Source organism: Scyliorhinus torazame, chromosome 5, assembly GCF_047496885.1.
Source record: "Scyliorhinus torazame isolate Kashiwa2021f chromosome 5, sScyTor2.1, whole genome shotgun sequence".
Classification (NCBI taxonomy): domain Eukaryota; kingdom Metazoa; phylum Chordata; class Chondrichthyes; order Carcharhiniformes; family Scyliorhinidae; genus Scyliorhinus; species Scyliorhinus torazame.
This window is the reverse complement of record NC_092711.1, coordinates 139,595,863-139,610,986: the sequence shown is the minus strand read 5'-3', so window position 1 is coordinate 139,610,986 and position 15,124 is coordinate 139,595,863. Positions and strand designations below refer to the sequence as shown.

The following is a 15,124-nucleotide window of genomic DNA, read 5'->3' as shown; positions in this document are numbered from 1 at the left end:
TTTAACCTGTGAAAAACCCTCTCTCCAGTCGCACCGGCTGGACCTGTAAAGACTTAATTACCTGCAAAGACTCGCAATTCAAAGTATCGTCTTGCATCATTGACTTTGTTCATATATGTGTTTCTGGAACCCACCTCTTCATTCACCCGAGGAAGGCGCTGTGCTCCGAAAGCTAGTGGTTCAAAACAAACTTCTTACTGTGCTCACCCCAGTCAAACTGTGGAATCTCCACGTCTTAGCAACAGCAACATTTAGTAATAAAAATGTATCATAGCCTCAGCAACAGTAACATTTAGTAATAAAAATGTATCACAGCCTTAGCAACAGTAACACTAAGTAATAAAAATGTATCACGTGCAGCAACAGCAACATCTACTAATACAAATGTATCACAGCCTTAGCAACAGCAACATTAAGTAATAAAAATGTATCACGTGCAGCAACAGTAACATTTAGTAATAAAAATGTATCACAGCCTTAGCAACAGCAACAGTTAGTAATTAAATATGTGTCAAAGCCTTAGCAACAGCAAGGTTAATGCAAGCACCTTCTATTTGTAGGATTGGTACACGTGGCGGGGCATGTAGACATTTAATTAATTTGATGGAGATTAGTAAATCTTAAGTAATGACCAATGCTTGGATAACAAGTCATTTTCTAAGAGTTATTTGAATAAATCAGGAATCATCAGCTGAGAATTAGAAACCAATGAGAGTAAATGAGGGATTAGACCATTGATCAGAATTTCTTTAAGAATAAGGCTTCATTATTAATGTTTTGTTCTGAACTGATGCTTAATAATTTCTGAACCATCTATTGATTTTCTAATATTTTCTTATGTTTTCATTTAACTCTCTTGATCATGTTTTGAAAGTTTTGATTTAGCTTTTTTGTTTAACAGAAACAAGGTGAATGTTTAGCAAATAAAGTTGTATTTCTAGACACCTCAAAGCAACTGGACCTGTGAATCTTATGTGAAGATAAAATAAGAGATCGTATCACAGCCTCTTCCCGATGTGAACCTGCTGGTGTTTGAGCAGGTACGTTGACCGAGTGAATCCCTTCCCACACTCGGAGCAGGTGAACGGCTTCTCCTTACTGTGAATTCGCTGGTGTGTCTGCCGGGTGGATGAATCGCTGAAACCTTTCCCACACACTGAGCAGGTGAATGGCCTCTCCCCGGTGTGATGTCGCTGGTGTTTGAGCAGGTAGGTTGACCGAGTGAATCCCTTCCCACAGTCGGAGCAGGTGAATGGCTTCTCCCTACTGTGGGTGCGTTGGTGTGTCAGCCGGGTGGATGAATCGCTGAATCTCTTCCCACACACAGAGCAGGTGAATGGCCTCTCCTTGGTGTGAACTCGCTGGTGTGTCACCAGGTTAGATGACTTAGAGAATTTCTTCCCACAGTCCGAGCAGGTGAAGGGCCTCTCCCCAGTGTGGACTCGCTGGTGTACCCGCAAGTTGGATAACTCACTGAATCCCTTCCCACACTGGGAGCAGGTGAACGGCCTCTCTCCGGTGTGGACTCGCTGGTGTGTCTGCAGGTTGCACAACCGAGCGAATCCTGTCCCACACACAGAGCAGGTGAAGGGCCTCTCCCCGGTGTGGACCCGCTGGTGTCTCCGCAGGTTATACAACTGGAGGAATCCCTTCCCACACTCAGAGCAGGGAAACGGTCTCTTGCCAGTGTGGTCGCGCTGGTGTGTCTGCAGGTTAGATGCCCGAGTGAATCCCTTCCCACATTGAGAACAGGTGAACGGCTTTCCCTCAATATGAGTTCGCTTGTGTATGTACAGTGTGGATGACCGAGTGAATCCCTTCCCACACTGAGAGCAGGTGAACGGCCTCTCCCCAGTGTGACTGCGTCGATGAGCTTCCAGTTGTGATGGGGCTCTGAATCCCTTCCCACAGTCTCCACATTTCCACGGTTTCCTCATCGTGCGGGTGTCCTTGTGTCTCTCCTGGTTCACCGCCCAGTTGAGGCCTCGTCCACACACAGAACACGTGTACGGTCTTTCCCGCTGTGGATGGTGCAATGTTTTTTCAGTCTGTGTAACTGGTTAAAGCTCTTTCCACAGGCAGTGCTCTGGAACACTCTCACTCGGGTGTGTGTGTCTCGGTGCTTCTCCAGTCACACTGATGTTTGAAGCATTCTGAAGCAGACAGAACAGACAAACATTTCACCTGCGAGATTTAAAGGCCGATGATATTCAGGTCACGATGAATTGAGCGACGCTGTCGGATGTTGACGTGAAGTTTGCTTTGAGATTTCTGTCTGTAAATTCTCACCTTCTGAGATTCTGTAAAAGGAGTTTACAAAATCATCACTGACAGTACAGGATAGAAATTCAGAACAGACAATTCTAGTTTCTATGAACATTCGATCCTCTCTCCTTCCCAAAAGTCATCCAACATTCAATCCACCCAATATATACCCTCCCAATTCCTGTTAAGGTACGATTCAATTTGAGCAACAGATCCATGGTCACTGTTTCATGTCCCAGACAGAGAGACCTTAAAATCTTTGTCCAGGCTGCTTGTATTCTCCATTTGTATCTATAGCAAAGTCGCCATAGTCCCAGATGACCATCGGCTGCTTTCCCCTTTGCGGGGGAGAACTGCCTGGTGGTGATTTAATCTGACCATCACCACACCTCAGGCGAGGGGCAAGGTTGAAAAAGTGGGCCTTCATCAATAACCTCAGCCAGTACGGGAATTGAGCCCACGCTGTTGGTGTCGCTCTGCATCTTGAACCAATTGTCCAGCTATCCGAGTTAAACCGACCCTTGAGACATTTTGAAATAATTTGCAATTGGTAGGCACTTGAGGGGGGCGGAGGGGTGGGGGAAGAGACACACGCAGACACGGGGTGAATGTGCAAACTCCACATGGACAGTGACCCTGGGCCGGGATCGAACCTGGGTCTTCGGCACAGTGCTAGCCACTGCGCATGGTGCAGTGGTATTATCACTGGCTCAGTAATCCAGAGATCCAGGATAATGTTCTGGGGATAAAAGCAAATTACTGCAGATGCTGGAATCTGAAACAAAAACAGAAAATACTGGCCAATCGCAGCAGGTCTGACAGCATCTGTGGGGAGAGAAGGGAGCTAACGTTTCGAGTCTGGATGACTCTTTGTCACAACAGATGCTTTGTAAATGCTCTGGGGACCAGGGTTCGAATCCCACCACAGCAGATGGTGCAATTTGATTTCAGTAAAAGTCTGGAATTAACAGTCTGATGATGACCATGGAACCATTGCCGCTTGTCGTAAAAACCCAACTGGTTCGCTCATGTCATTCAGGGAAGGAAATCTGCCGTCCTTACCTGGCCCGGCCTACATGTGACCCCAGATCCACACCAACACATACAAACATACATAGAAAATAGAAGCAGGAGGAGGCCATTCGGCCCTTCAGCCTGCTCTGCGATTCACTTTTTAAAAATATTTTTTATTCAGAAATTTTCAATGAAATAAACAAAAGCAGAAGAAAAATTATCCAACATTATAAATAACCAACACCGACTTCTGGTGTGGACCATGGAGTAAGTGGTCACACACAAGGCAGCTCCTGCCCAAGGTTACATTTTTTAATCAATACAGGGTGGAAGTTTGATGAAAAGACGTAGGTGAATGTTGGAGGAGTACTTTCCCCCAGGAATGGTTTGTCTCTTGGTTACCAGACCCGGCAGAAACAGTAAAAGATTTGGCTGGAGCTACAGTCAAGACAAAAGCCTCTTCCAGCTTGCAGGCGGGGGAAGGGCAAGCTTAAAGGCTTCAAGCTGTCTTGAGGGCCTTTATTAAAGGTGAATTCTAGCAGCAGAGGAAACAATTGTGAAAAGATCTCACCAAGGCCATTGAAGAAGTGGGGACGAGGCTTCCGGTGGTGGCCATGGAGGAGTAGGTCGCGCCTTCGGCAGCTCCCGTCTGGAACGGACTCTCAGAACTTTTTCAGGAGTTTCCACAGACTTTTTGGGGCATATTGGTGAAGCGAACACTGCCAAAAGGATTCCCTCTCTGTGGGACTTCCGGTGACGGCGGGCGGGAGGCAGCTGTTTGTTGGAGGGCTCCCGTTCGGCAACGACATTGTCGGGGGTTAACGCCTGGTCTTAGGGCCAGCGAAGGCAGTGAAAGTCGGGAGACAGCACAAAGAAGGGAAATGTCGAAGACCGGCAAAAAAACGGCCGTGAAAAAAGCGGCTGAAAGTCCGTCGGGGAGTGAAAAGGTCACCGCGGGGTCAGTAAAGAAAATGGAGGCTGGATCACCAGGGGAGGCCGCATTGCTTCCGGCTGAAGAAATAACTAAGGTGATGGCCGTGGAATTCGAAAGACAATTTACGAAACATATGGAGACAATGAGGAAGGAGATGGGGGCGGTTTTGAAAGTGCTGGTGGAGGAGGCGATTACCCCGGTGAGGACGGAGGTGGCGAGCGCAGTGGCGGAGGTGCGAGAGCAAGGGGAGGCGCTGAAGGAAGTGGAGGAGACATTATTGCAGCACAGTGGTCAACTTACCTCGATGGGGAAGGAGATGCGGAAGGTGATGGAGATTAACAAAGATCTGCGAGGCAAAATGGAAGACCTGGAAAACAGATCCAGGCGACAGAATTTGAGGATTGTGGGGCTGCCCGAAGGAGTGGAAGGACCAAGGCCGACTGAGTATTTTGCCGCGATGCTGGCAAAACTATTGGGGGAGGGGGAGGATTCCTCCCGATATGAGCTGGATCGGGCACATCGGTCGTGGAGGCCTGTACCAAAGGCGAGTGAGCCGCCAAGGGCAGTGACTCTGCGCTTCCGTAGGTACAGGGTGAAGGAGAAGGTCCTGAGCTGGGCCAAGCAGAAGCGGGTGGTGCAGTGGGCTGGAGCTGGTATACGTGTATACCAGGACTTTACGGTGGAGCTGGCAAGGAGGCGGGCTGCCTTCAACCGGGTGAAGAGGGCACTGTACATTAGCAAGGTGCAGTGCGGCATTGTATATCCAGCGAAGCTGAGGGTGACCTACAAGTTCAAGGACTTTTATTTTGGGACGGCAGAAGCAGCGGAGGAGTTTGCGAAGTTAGAAGGACTGTGGCAGAATTGAGAAATGGTCATGTACCAATGTAGCCTCCACACTGCGTGCTGGTGTATGGGCTATAGGAGCCAACGTTGTGTATATTTGGACAAGGGAAGAAATGGGATTTTCAGTCGGAATGAGGGCTCTTTGGGGTGCAGATGGATATGCGGGGTTTATGTGCTAAAAGGGGACTTCTGGGTTTTTCCTGGGGCAGGGCAAGGGGGAAAGGGACCCGGGCGGGGGCCTCCACGCTGGCCGGTTTAAGCCGGCCAGTGAACGGGAGTGAGGTGGGGGGGAGGGGCTGCGGCCATCGGAGCCTGGCAGAACAGGGTCCGAGTGGTCTAGCCGGTGTGGAAGTTGGGGGGGGGGGGGGGAAGGAACAAAGGTTGGGGGGAGGAGTTTTACAAGAGGAAGTGGAGGGCGAGGAGTTGGGAGGGGGGGGGGGGGGGTTTACAACTCTTGGGTGTCATTTACGGTACTCTTTTGGAGGTTGGATGGTATTGAGTGTTGTCGTTGGGGAGGGGGGGGGGGGGGACTCTATCGGTTAATGGTGTGCATGGGCGATTCCGGACTCCTTCTTATTTTTCGCTTTTGTTTTTTTTTTTCTCCCACCGTGGGAGGGTTTGTTTTATTTGAGGCATATATTGACAGTTGGGTGGGGTGGTGGGAGGATGGGATCGTAGTTGATGTTAAGGGTATTGACTTTGTATTTGTTACCGTTTGTTGCCTGTGGGTGGGGTGTAAATTTTGAAGGAAAATGTGAAAATGGAGAATAAAAATATTTTTAAAAAATAAATAAATAACCAACACTCATTCCCCGCCCACTGCTCCCTATTATCGCCCCCTTCCTGTGATGAAATGCATCAGCAATCCTGTAAAAAATAATAGATACGGCCTCCAGCCAGCAGGTGGCAGTAAAGACCTTCTACGTGACACTGTTACCTCAGGGAGTCTGCAGATAGTCGCCGTAGTGGATAGGCGTCGTAGTGGATAGTCGCATTTGTAATAGCTCGCAGATAATTTAATAATAGTAGTTAGTAAATTTTGATAGTTTTCTTATTGTAATCTGACCAACATTATTGTTTAACAATAAACATTCAACTAGTCACGAGCTAGACGTTCTGTGGTGCACTAATTCTCTGCGGCCAAGCACCAGAACGTAACACTTCCCCCATCCTGCCTTCCCCATTTGAACCCCCTTCCACCACACCCCATTTTGCTGACCCCCCCAATCCTCCTTGAAGAAGTCAATGAGCGGCTTCCATCTCCGAGCGAACCCATCAACCGACCCCCTCAGGATTAACTTGACCTTCTCCAGCCTCAGGAATTTTGCCAGGTCACTCACCCACACCCCCGCTTTCGGAGGCTCCGAGTCCCTCCACCTGAGCAAGATCTGCCTCCAGGCTATCAGGGAGGAAAAGGCCCAGACATCAGCCTCTCTCGCCCCCAGGACTCCGGGGTCTTCTGACATCCCGAACATCGCTACCTCTGGACTCGGAGCCACCTTCACTCCCAGCACCTCGGATATTTGGTGCAGCAAGGTAACATTGTGGATAGCGCAATTGCTTCACAGCTCCAGGGTCCCAGGTTCGATTCCGGCTTGGGTCACTGTCTGTGCGGAGTCTGCACGTTCTCCCCGTGTCTGCGTGGGTTTCCTCCCACAGTCCAAAGATGTGCAGGTTAGGTGGATTGGCCATGATAAATTGACCTTCGTGTCGAAAGAGATGGAGTGGGGTTACTGGATTACGGGGAGAGGGTGGAGGTAGGGGCTTGGGTCGGATGCTATTTCCAAGGGCCAGTGTGGATTCGATGGGCCGAATGGCCTCCTTCTGCACTGTAAAATATATAATTCTTTGAAGTGTTTCTTTTGTTTTGATGGTGGGGTTTCCCTGGCAGGCCAGGGACAGCACTCCGAACTTCACCCCTTTCTTAAAGAGGGCAGCCTTGACCCGATTAAACCCGGGCCCCCTCTTCACCAGTTCTACACCCAAGTGCTGATACACCCACAGCTCGTTCGCTTCCCAGGTACACCTCCCAGTCTGCCTCGCCCACTAAAGGATCTTCTCCTTATCCAGAAAGTGGTGCAAACGCACCACCATCGCCCTTGGCAGCTCGCACGCTCCTCATCCGCTCCCTGTGCGCTCAGTCAACCTCCAGGGGCCGATCAAAGGCCCCTTCCCCCATCAACTTCTCTAACATCCTCACCACTTACCCGACGGTCTCTGCACCTTCGATGCCTTCGGGCATCCCCACCATCCTCAGATTTTGCCTTCTGGAGCCATTCTCCAGATCCTCCACCTTCTCCATCAGCCTCTTTTGGGTCTCCAACATCACCCCCACCTCGGACACCAACGAGGCCAACTGCTCCTCCTGCCCCCCCTCCCTCCACCGCCTCCTCACTTTCTGGATCGCCCGACCCTGGGACTCCAACCTCTGTCCCACTCTCTCGATCCCGATTTGGTTAGTTTCACCACTTTGTCCAGGTCTTCCAGTGTCTCCTTCCTCTGCTGGCTGAACCTGGTGTTCAAATACTCCGCGAGCTGTTCTGTTGACCACTGGGTGGGCAGAACAGCCCCTTTGCCCTCCTCCACCTTATCCTGTGCCGCACCACGAAGACTCTCCTGTTCCTGCAGCTCTTTCCTTCTCGCTCCACTTCTAGTACATGGACCCATCCACCAGCCACACCAGAGGAGTAACACCTTCTACAGACACTCCTGTACCTGTTGCCATCAAAATCTTCACATGTTGGGCAAAGAAAATACCAAAAAATACCGCCCTGAGCGGAGCCACCAAATGTGCGACCGCTCACTCAATGGGCACCATGTGAAGTACCCTGCTCCACCATTCATGATGATCATGGCTTATCATCAAGTTCAACACCCTGAACCAGCCTTTCCTCCAAATCACTTGATCCCTTTAGCCCCAAGAGTTATATCTAATTCCTTCTTGAAACCACACAATGTTTTGGCCTCAACTATTTTCTGTGGTAATGAATTCTACCACAGAATACCAAAGTGGATAACATCACATTGATGCACAGTATACTGCACCGGTCATGCATATTCCCACTCACCCGGCCCAAATCCCGCTGAAGCATCTCTGCATCCTCCTCACAGATCACCCTCCCACCCAACTTTGTATCATCTGCAAATTTGGAAATAATCCATTTATTTTCCTTGCCCAAATCTGAATATATAATGTAAACAGTTGGGGGTCCAGGCACAGATCCCTGCGCTACCCCACTAGTCACTGCCTGCTAATCGGAAAAAGTCCATTTATTCCAACTTTTTGCTTTCTATCTGCTAACCAGCTTTCTGTCTGTCTCAAGACACTACCCGCAATCCCATGCGCTTTAACTTTACATAATAATCTGCCATGAGAGACCTTGTCAAAGTCTTCTGAAAGTCTAAATAAACCACGTCCACCAGTTCCCCCTGGTCAACTCTACTAGTTACATCTTCAAAGAATTCCAGTCGATTTGTCAAGCATCATCTCCCTTTCGTAAATCCATGCTGACTTTGTCTGAATACACCACTGCTTTCCAAATGCTGTGCTATGAAATCCTTGATAATGGTCTCCAGAAGCTTCCCTACTCCCAACGTTCGGCTCACTGATCTATAGTTCCCCATTTTCTCTCTACCTTCCTTTTTGAATAGTGAGGTAATATTAGCTACCCTCAAACTCTAGGAACCATTCCAGAGTTATAGTCATTGCGTTTTACAGCACGCAAAGAGGCCCTTCGGCCTATCGCATCCGCGCCGACCATCAAGCACCGAACTATTCTAACCCCATTTTCCAGCACTTGGTCCATAGCCTTGTCTGCAATGGCATTTCAAGTGCTCATCGAAATACTTCTCATAATTTGTGAGGGTTCGCGCCTCCACCACCCTTTCAGGCAGCGAGTTCCAGATTCCCACCACCCTCTGGGTGAAAAAGATTTCCCTCACATCTCCTCTAAACCTCCTGCCCATTCCTTTAAATCTATGCCCCTGGTTATTGATCCCTCCACAAAGGGGAAAAGTACCTTCCTACCCACCCTATCTACGTCCCTCATAATGTTATACACCTCAATCAGGTCCCCCCCTCAGCCTTCTCTGCTCCAGACAAAACAACCCCAACCTAACCAGTCTCTCCAAAGAATTTTGGAAAATGACCACCAATGGATCTACTTTTCTCGGGCCCACTTCCTTAAGTACTCTGGGACGAAGATTATCAGGCCCAGGAGATTTAACCGCCGTCAATCCCATTAATTTCCCCAAAACCATCTCTCTACGAATACCAATTTCCGTCAGCTCCTCACAAAATCTTGTGTTGCTCAAAACTTCCGGTACTTCCTTTACACAGGCAGAAGCAAAGTACGAATTTAGTTCATCAGCCATTTCTTTGTTCCCCGTTATGAATACCCTGTTTCTGTTTGTAAGCGGCCTACATTAGTTTTTATCAAACTTTCTCTCTTTACATACCTATAGAAGCTTTTGCAGTCAGTTAAGTTCCCCGCTAGTTTACTTTCAAATTGTATTTTCCCCTTCTCAACCAATCCCTTGGCTCGACTTTGCTGAATTTTAAACTGTTCCAAATCCTCAGGTCTATTGCTTTTTCATGCTAATTTCTATACCTCTTCTTTGAATCTAATACTATCTCTAATTTCCCTTGTAAGCCATGGTTTCTACTCTTGCGTCAAATAGGAATAAACAACTTTTGGAGTTCGCCTATTCATAGAACGTACAATGCAGAAAGAGGCCATTCGGCCCATCGAGACTGCACCGACCCACTTAAGCCCTCTCTTCCACCCCATCCCCGTAACCCAATAAGCCCTCCTAACATTTTTTTTGTCACTAAGGCCAATCCACCTAACCTGCACATCTTTGGACTGTGGGAGGTAACCGGAGCACCCGGAGGAAACCCACACACACACGGGGAGAACATGCAGACTCCACACAGACAGTGACCCAGCAGGGAATCGAACCTGGGACCCTGGTACTGTGAAGCCACAGTGCTAATCACTTGTGCTACCGTGCTGCCCACATTCCTTGAATTGCTGCCATCGCCTGTCCACAGTCCTTCCTTTCAGTAATGTTTCCCCGTCCAGCATACCAACTAATGACTCATTTCATCACAGTTACCTTTCTTGAGGTTCAGGACCCTGGTCTCAAAATCAACTACCTCGCTATTCACCTTGATAAAGAATTCTATCAACTTCTGGCCACTCATCCCCAAAAATTCTCTCACAACCAGATTGCTAACGAATCCTTTCTCATTGAACAACACCCAGTCCAAGATGGCCTGTTCACTGGTTGGTTCCTCAACATGTTGGTCCAGGAAATCTTCCCGTGTACACTCCAAAAATTCCTCCGTGCTGTACTCTGACTAATTTGACTCACCCAATCTATATGCAGATTAAAGTCATCCATAATCTCAGATGTTCCTTTATCACATCCATCTCTGATTTCCTGTCCAATGCTATTACCAATGTTACCAATGCCGTTTGAGGGTCTGTGTACCACCCCTACGAATGTATTTCGCCCCTTGGTGTTTCTTAACTCAACCCATGCAGCGGTCGTCTCTTAAATGCCCTCTGAATTGGAGGAATAGGCGATAAATACTGACCAAACGAGCGACAACTGCATCCCATAAATCAATTTAAAATATTATTTTCCTGTCCCCTTAAATGTCAGCCATCTCCAGGGGAAAGCAGCCCTTTAATTGTGAACATTGGGAAAGAGACCATCCTTTTAGCCAGACAAATAAATGTGTCAAGCTGAGGGAGTCTTTAAGAGAGAGAGAGAGACCTGGGCCAAGCTTTGCAGAGTCTGCACCCTCCCTGGATTCACTTCCTTTCCCTTCAGTTGCTGCAAGTGACCAATTGAAGGTCAGAATGAGAAAAGAAATGGAAAGGGGGAGAAAAGAAAGTGTTTTACTCACAGGTGCTGGAGGCAGGAGGGAGTTTCAGTTTGTGTAAATGTCGTTTTCAGTCACATCAAGCTCGTCCTCTGATTGGCTGGAGGAAGAGAGTCCTTCCGGTCCTCCAATAGTCCCACTGGTCAACCCCTCAGCCTGAAGGTCAGGGGGCGGGCTCCCCCCTCCCGCACATGCGCAGTCCCGGGAAAGGGGGAGGTCACAGGCCTCTCGCTCTGGCTGGAGCAGTCAGCCGGTTGCCTGGAAACCTTGTCTCGAGGAGGTGGACGGGGAACAATCGGCTGCGAACTGGAACACGGAGACGTCACCGCGAAGCAGAGTGACTCCTATTGGCTGATCCATGCAGGACTCCCCTGTGACGTCACAAGACGGAAGTTGGGCTAAAACCTCCTCCTCTGCAACATCTGGGAGGAAATCAATGTTTCCCCCTTTCCATTTCTTTCCTCATTCTGGGGAGACATTGGGGACTTGCAGCAACTAAAGGGAAAGAAGGGAAACTAGTCTGTCTATTACACACATTTTCAGTCCAGTAATGTCGACATACATCTGTCTGGCAGCCTGGAGAAAGATTTTCAGGTCTCTGTGTCCAGGACAGGGAGCAGTCAGCAGGGATCTGTCAATCTGCCTGAATCAGCACCTTCAGGAGAATTGGGAGGGTGAATATTAGATACAGCAGAGTGAGAATGGAGGGAGAGTACGGGATGGAGATTTAGAGCTTTGGGGAATGAGAGGAAAGAATGTTCCATAGAAACTAAATTGTCTGTTCTAAATTTCTATTATGTACTGACAGTGATGATTTTTGTAAACTCCTTTTATCGGCTATGAGGAGATTTACAGTCAGAAATCTCACACTAAAAATTGAATGTCAGATGATGAGAACCTACATATCATTGGTCTTTGAATCCAAAAGGGTAAATATTAGTCTATTGAAGAGTGATAGAGGAATTATAGAATCAACAGTGCAAAAGGAGGGCAGCACGGTGGTACAATGGTTAGCACTGCTGCCTCACCGCACCGAGGTCCCAGGTTTGATCCCGGCTCTGGGTTACTGTCCATGTGGAGTTTTCACATTCTCTCCGTGTTTGCGTGGGTTTCGCCCCCACAACCCAAACGATGTGCAGGGTAGATGGATTGGCCACGCTAAATTACCCATTAATTGGAAAAAATTAATTGGGTACTTTAAAATTTAAAAAAAAGTGCAGTAGGAGGCCATTCGGCCCATTGAGTCTGCACCGTTGGAAAGAGCACTGTACTTAAGCCGACGTCTCCACCCTATCCTCAAAACCCAGTTACCCTTTTTGGACATGAAAGGGCAATTTAGCATGCCAATCCACCTAGCTTGCACATCTTTGAACTGTGGGAGGAAACTGGAGCACCCGGAGGGAACCCACGGAGACACGGTGAACGTGCAGACTCTGCAGAGACAGTGACCCTAGCCGGGAATCAAACCTGTGCTAACCACTGTGTGCTTCAAATGATCTTAAGCATCAACGTGAAGGAAAACCATCAAAACAAACAGACAATCGAGTGGGAGTGTTCCAGTGCACTGACTGGGACGAGCTTCAAGTAGTTACCCTGGGTGAAAAAAAATGACACCATTCACATTAATTTGCTGTGTATGTGTGTGTGGATGAGGCTTCAACTGATCGTCGATCGAGGGGAGAATTCTCGATACCCACACAATGGAGGAACCGTGCAAATGTGGGAACTGTGGGAAAGGATTCCGGAACAAATCTGCCTGGAAACTCATCGACAAAGTCACACTGGGGAGAAGCCATTCACCTGCTCAGAGTGTGGGAATGGATTTAGTCAGCCATCCCAACTCGGGGCACATCAGGTCGTTCACAGCAGGGAGAGACCGTTCACCAGCTCTGAGTGTGGGAAGGGATTCACTCAGTTATCTGACCTAGTGGCACACCAACAGGTTCACAGAAGGGAGAGGCTGTTCTGGAAGGGATTCATGCAGTCAACTGACCTCGTGGCTCAGTGGGGAAGTCACAGCAGGGAAAAGCTGTTCACCTGCTCGGAGTGTGGGAAGGGATTCACTCAATCATCCCATCTAGTGTCACACCAGATAGTTCATAATGGGGAGAGGCCGTTCACTTGCTCTGAGTGCAGGACGGGATTCATTCAATCATCACACCTAATGGCAGACCATGTAGTTCACATCAGGGAGAGGCCATTCACCTGCTCCGAGTGTGGGAAGGGACTCACTCAGTCATTCTAGGTGCTGATGGACCAACACGTTTACACTGGGAAATTCTATTCACCAGTTCTGAATGTGGCGAGTGAGGCACTCAGTCGTCCCATCTGCAGAAACCCCAGCGAGTTTACACTGGTGAGAGGCCATTCATTTGCTCCATGTGTGGGGATGGATTCACTCCTACATTTGCTCTTTCATCCCACCTGCAGGTAACCAGCGAGTTCACACCGGGGAGTGGCTATTCACCTTTGTGCTTGGCAAGAGATTCAATCAGTCTTCCAAACTCTGGACAAACCAGTGAGATCACAGGAGGGAGAGACCATTCATCTCCTTTGAGAGTGGGAAGGTATTCACTCAGTTGATCAACCTGCTGTGACACCAGCAGGTTCACCCTGAAGGGGTCTGTTAACCTGCTCCATGTGTGGGAAAGAATTCGCTCAGTCAAGCAATCTGTGGCCACACCGTGTTGACATCAGGATCACCTGATCTGAGTGCAGGAAAGGTATCATCAATATTCATCCTGTTGACACACCAGCAGCTTCACACCGATTAGGAACCTTGGATGCTCTAGTTGTGTTCTGTGTTATGGCCGTAGTACAGATGCAAACAGAACATCTACTTTTTTGAGTAGTAAGAAACGGTATTAACAGAATGAACACATGGAACGATAACTAACGAACTATGATACAAGCGGTAATGAATAAATGAATTCAGAATTCTCCTGGAGCTACTTCTCGTGGGACTGTCCTCTAGTACGGCTTACCACCAACTGCCGTTATCTCAAACCACATGGTAGATCTCTATCGCCACCAGCTGGTTGGAGGTTGTATCAATGACTATATACATTAATGGATAACTACGTGCATTAATGTGCACAGGGATATCGCCACATCCCCCTTCCTTTGGAAGTGTCAACATGTAATAATAATCTTTATTGTTCTGACAAATAGGCTTACATTAACACTGTAATGAAGTTACTATGAAAATCCCCCAGTTGCCACACTCCGGCGCCTGTTCAGGTACATGGAGGGAGATTTCAGAATGTCCAAACTATTTAACAGGTGGTTTTTTGGGACTTGGAGGAAACCAGAGCACCTGTAGGAAACCTATGCAGACACAATGCAGACTCCGCAGTGGCTCAAGCCTAGAATTGAACCTGGGACCCGGGCACTGTGAAGCAACAGTGTAACCACTGCGCTACTGTGCCACCCATTGCATACATTTTTACATACATATTTGCGTACAAATATAACTGCTTTACAAAACATGATATGCCTGATAATTTTTGACGTGTCCTTTGCACACAGCTTATTAAATGCTCAAAACGACATTGTCTTGTTGGTCTCCTGAATTTTGACCAGATACTTGCTCTGCTTCAACTTTCGGAAGACCGATTTTCTGGCTGGTCTTTACGTCACAAACTTTAGCAACTTTTTGAAGCAATGCTTCCTACTCCGCCTCCATGTGTTTTCTTGCATATGGCCTTCTTGCCGATACTTGTGTCCTCACTGTCGTGGGTGCTCCCTGTGTCCTCGACTCTTCACTTCCCATTTCTTCTCTTTTGAATGATCCGCTCACTGTGTCTCCTTTCTTTTTGACTGTAGTGGCGTCTTTCTTACGACTGGACTCTGCCACGGTATTAGCTGTATCCGGATCCCTTGTTGCAATGGCTGCTTCTGGATCTTTTGCTGTGAAAGGTGACTCTGGCTCTTATGTCACAATATCTGATTCTGGAGCCTTTGGTGCATTGAGGAATTTGGATTGATCTATGGTCCTTGCGCTCGAACGCTGTGCTGCATGCCCAAGTACTGGTGAGGCATCCATTGTCAGCATACTTTTGGATGCTTGCGCAGTTGCAGGTAAGTCTGTGACTTCAGGAATGATCTGCAAACCTTTGCATTCCGGTATCTTAGCTGGATCAATGTCATCAACATTAAGCATTGCTTCTTCACTT

At 48.2% G+C, this 15,124-nt stretch overlaps 1 protein-coding gene across 1 annotated transcript in view; it reads right to left on the bottom strand.

Moving 5' to 3' along the window:
• LOC140417939 (uncharacterized) overlaps positions 1-11,249 on the bottom strand; it is a 60,469-nt gene extending 49,220 nt beyond the window's left edge. The window contains exons 1-2 of the mRNA XM_072501372.1: positions 10,974-11,249; positions 1,003-2,300 (exon numbers count right to left, since the gene is read on the bottom strand). Coding sequence (XP_072357473.1) covers positions 1,003-1,937 — 935 coding nt within the window. The 5' untranslated portion in view covers positions 1,938-2,300; positions 10,974-11,249. The remainder of the gene's footprint in view (positions 1-1,002; positions 2,301-10,973) is intronic.
• Positions 11,250-15,124: the final 3,875 nt, after the last annotated feature.